A 4,528-nucleotide genomic window follows, 5' to 3' on the forward strand; every position below is an offset into this window, starting at 1 on the left:
GAACCGAACTTTCACTTAATGCGGTTCATCTACCCATATACGCGCAGCGTGTCCGGCTCGAGACGCTATTTTTAGATTCGCCCCACCCGCCACTTCCTCCCGCCTGCCGCCTGCCTCGCCTCTCCCTCCTCCTCCCTCCCTCCCCTCCGCCTCCATCCCCGTATGCCGACCCATCTCTTCTACTAACGTAAGTGTTACACCTAGCTTTTAGTTTTCCTAACCTAACCTTTATTTTTCCTAACTTAACCTTTATTTTTCCAAACCTAACCTCTTCTATATTACTTGTTTGTTCATACCATCATAAAGTTAAGATAAAATTTTTACTACAACATAGTTGTGTGTCGTCAAAATTGGAGTTTGGGGGTTGGGCCAGTCTCTATTGGAATTAATCCCATAAGTTCTGTTGTTCACTTAACGCGCTTTTCACCTAATGCGGTACCCTGTGGGTTCAATTGACCGCGTAAAGTGGGGTACAACTGTATATATATATATATATATATATATATATATATATATATATATATATATATATATATATATATATATATATATATATATATATATATATACAGTATTACTCGCTTAACGCGTTTCGCTTTTTAGCGTTTTTACCTTATAATGCTGTGTCGCCAGAGCTAACTTTTCACTAACGTGAGGTTTTTTTCCACGTGACGAGTGAGTGTCCGGCTCGAGAGCTATTTTTAGATTCCCCCCACCCGCCACCCTGCCTGACTGCCTGTTTTAGCTCATAAAATTCATACAAATTACCGGCCAGAATATAATTTACATTGCTGGAATTCTTACAATATGATGATCATTTTGAATATAAACATCATAGATTTTGCATTAGACATACAAATTTTAGATATAATGTTTACTCTGAGTAGGCTAAATATGTTATTTTTTGTGCAAAATATATGACATTTGTATTCAAAATATTCCTGGGCTTACAAGGAATCCAGCAATGTCATTTATATTATCCTAACTTTAGTTTGAGGTATTATTTATTACTAAAAAGGTAAATATTCTGGTTTTCCCACACATCTGGTAGGGACGGTTGGTGGGGGGAGGGAGGGACCGACCGACCGACCATCTGTTACAGTGTGAAGAATATTTTTTTTTTTATTAACTGAAGATATTTGTTTTAGCTCATAAAATTCATACAAATTACCCGGTCAGAATATAATTTACATTGCTGAAATTCTTACAATTTGGTGATCATTTTGAATATAAACATCATAGATTTTGCATTAGACATACAAATTTTAGATATAATGTTTACTCTGAGTAAATATGTTATCTTTTGTGCAAAATATATGACATTTATATTAAAAATATTCCTGGTCTTGCAAGGAATCCAGCAATGTCAATTGTATTATCCTAACTTTAGTTTGAGGTATTATTTATTAAAATTTAGTGGTTTTCCCCCAAAAATTTCTCAGAGAGGGAAGAGCCAGCAGTGTAGTGTGAGAAGAGGGGGAGGGAGTTGAGTCCATTATTTGAATGGACATTAACTTGGTGACTGTATTTCTCTATTTCTCTTAAGTATTAATTGTGTGCATGTACCATCATAAAATTAAGATGTTATTTTTACTAGAACGTAGGTATTGTGTCGGAAAAAGTGGAGTTTGGGGATCGGGCCAGTTTCTATTGGAATTAATCCCATATGTTCTGTTGTTCACTTAGCGCGGTTTTCACTTAACACGGTACCCTGTGGGTTTTATTGACCGCTAATTAATAAGGGGATGCAAATGTTTGACGGAATGGATCAAAATTATGAGTGTTTTGCCAAAGTTGACAGAATGGTCGAAGATGCACTTGCTCGCTACAGGGAAATTTATAACGAAAAGAAAAAGCAAACTGGTCTAAATTGGACATCTATTTTAAGAAGTCCCCTAGTGCTGTCTCCTCACGCCCCACCAGTGCTGCCTCTTCACTCCCTCAAGATGATCCAATACCTTCAACCAGCAAGTTTCCACAGTCCATAAACCTGTCTGAAGAAAGTGACATTGATGACCCACCCAGCGGGAGGGCACGTCATATTACATTAAACCAATCACACCAAGTGGGGGGGGGGAGGTAAGGATGCTTGGCCCAATCGCAGTCCAATACGTCATATGACGTCACTGATAACGCAACAAAGACATACGCTGCGCAACCTACTCGCGCCTCTTACCCAGCATGGCGGGAGGTTTGAATCCAAAAATGGCACGGCGCGAGATGACCGCCAGCCGCTCTCCGCTTAAAAAAGTACACGCACCGCGGAAAGTGAGCATCCCGGGTCTGGCAGGGTACCGCGTAAATGTGGAAACGCTTAAAAAAAAACCTCGTCAAGCGAGGTAATACTGTGTACAGGCATCCCCCGCGTTACGGAAGCCCGGGTTACGGAATTTCGCTCCTACGGAATTTGTAAATTACGACCATTAATTTCGCGTTACGGCCCGTAAATCCGCCCTTACGGAAATTGGGGTAAATTTTAACAATTAAAAAATAAATCACTATATAAAATTCAATTTTTTCGTTAAAAATGATAATTTGTTAGGTGTGGATTTCTTGGTGTTTGCTACCGCCGAGCGTAGCGTCGCCACGAGGAGTCAGTCCATTGTTTACATCCAGTGTGGGCGCATTTTTCAAGCCCCAGCAGTTTGATTTAACTTTTACAAACATACAGTAAGTACAGTACAGTGCATTACCATTATTCAAGATGACTGGAAAGAGGCCATCAAGTGGAAGTGACCGCAGTAATGCAAAAAGAAGCCGCAAAGGCATTACATTGGATATTAAACTTGATGTGTTACGAAGGTTTGATGCTGGAGAAAAACTTTGCCAGATTGCAAAAACATTAGGTCTTGCTACTTCAACAGTGGGAACAATCCCTGATAATAAGGACAAAATTAGGTCAAGTGCTCAAGCAGCTACTCCATTAACTGCTCGAACCTTGTATTTTCATCGAAGTGATGTGATGCTGAATATGGAACGACTCCTGAGTGCCTGGATTGAAGATCAGACTAAATGCAATGTGCCACTAAACACTATGGTTATTCAACAGAAAGCCATAAGTTTATATAATGATTTGCAAGAAGAGGAAGGTGCATCTTCTGAGGTTAAGCCTTTTCTGGCTAGTAAAGGCTGGTTTGAAAGGTTTAAGAAGCGCCTTAATTTACACAACATAAAATTGAGCGGTGAAGCTGCCAGTGCTGATACAGAATCAGCTAATAAATATCCTGCTGAACTGAAGAAAATTATTGATGAAGGAGGTTACACACCAGAACAAGTGTACAATGTAGATGAAAATGGGCTTTTCTGGAAGCGCATGCCTGCTAGAACTTTTATTTCCACTGAAAAAACATGAGCACCAGGCTTTAAAGCATCCAAAGATTGTTTAACACTTCTTCTGGGAGGAAATGCTTCAGGTGACATGAAATTAAAGCCCCTACTTGTGTATCACTCAGAAAATCCAAGGGTTCTCAAGGGCTATGCCAAGTCTAATCTACCTGTGATTTGGCATTCCAATAAGAAGGCTTGGATGACAATGACCCTTTTCCAAGACTGATTCACTAACTATTTTTGCCCTGCTGTAGAAAAATATAATGACAAGCGTAACATATGTAATAAAGCATTGCTCTTTGACAATGCATCAAGCCACCCAGTAAATTTAAATGATCGTTCTGATAATGTGAGAGTGGAGTACATCCCCAAGAACACAACTTCCTTGCTCCAGCCAATGGATCAAGGTGTGATAGCTAACTTTAAGGCATATTATCTTTGGAAAACTTTTTTGCAGCTCATAAAAGCAATTGATGGGAAGGATAAACCTACAATTAGGGACTTCTGGAAAAAGTTCAACATCTTGGATGCTGTGGATAATATAGTCGAGTCATGGGATGAAGTGAAAACCTCAGCTATGAATGGTTCATGGAAAAACATATGGCCAGAGTGTGTCCATGAATTTCAAAGTTTTTCACAAGCTGAAAGTCTACAGAAAGTTCAACAAGACATTGTGACACTTGCAAATAATATAGGCTTTGAAGAAGTCGTGGAAAATGATGTGGTTGAGTTGCTAGAGTCCCATAGAGAAGATTTGACAAATGAAGATCTGATGATGCTGGAACAAGAGCGAGCTGCAGGACAAGGAAAGGATATAGAATCTCCACCCACCGCACTTCAGTTGACTACAAAGGATATGTCTAAAGCAGTTGCACTAATAGAGGAAGGTCTGCAAATCTTAGCTGATAACGACCCTGTAGTGGATACCTCCCCTACAGACGCTGTTTGTCGCTGAGTAGCCGACCCCGCGAATTCCCCAGTGTATGCCTCGTGGTCTAGGTAAACCAGCGCCGCCCACGGAGCGGGGGTCAACTATCTACCCACGCCTACCTCCGCTATGAAAGACCTGAACTCGTGGTGACCTCTCTCTTCTTCTAGCTACAGCCGCAGCAAGCAACACCACCTCCGCCGCTGCCTGGCGGCCCTCGCTCCCGCTGGCGAGCATGGCGACCCACAAGCTTGCCCTCTTCCTCCTCCGCCG

General features: G+C 41.0%; 1 protein-coding gene across 1 annotated transcript; it reads left to right on the plus strand.

Moving 5' to 3' along the window:
* Positions 1-2,181: 2,181 nt before the first annotated feature.
* Positions 2,182-4,214, plus strand: LOC121859465 (tigger transposable element-derived protein 1-like; the record flags this gene model as incomplete). The annotated part of the gene is made up of 2 exons (XM_042356327.1): positions 2,182-2,191; positions 3,582-4,214. Coding segments are annotated over exons 1-2 (643 nt in total), but the record flags the coding sequence as incomplete, so codon positions are not given.
* Between the last annotated feature and the right edge of the window lie 314 nt (positions 4,215-4,528).

Source organism: Homarus americanus, unplaced genomic scaffold, assembly GCF_018991925.1.
Source record: "Homarus americanus isolate GMGI-L3 unplaced genomic scaffold, GMGI_Hamer_2.0 scaffold58126, whole genome shotgun sequence".
In the NCBI taxonomy this organism is placed as follows: domain Eukaryota; kingdom Metazoa; phylum Arthropoda; class Malacostraca; order Decapoda; family Nephropidae; genus Homarus; species Homarus americanus.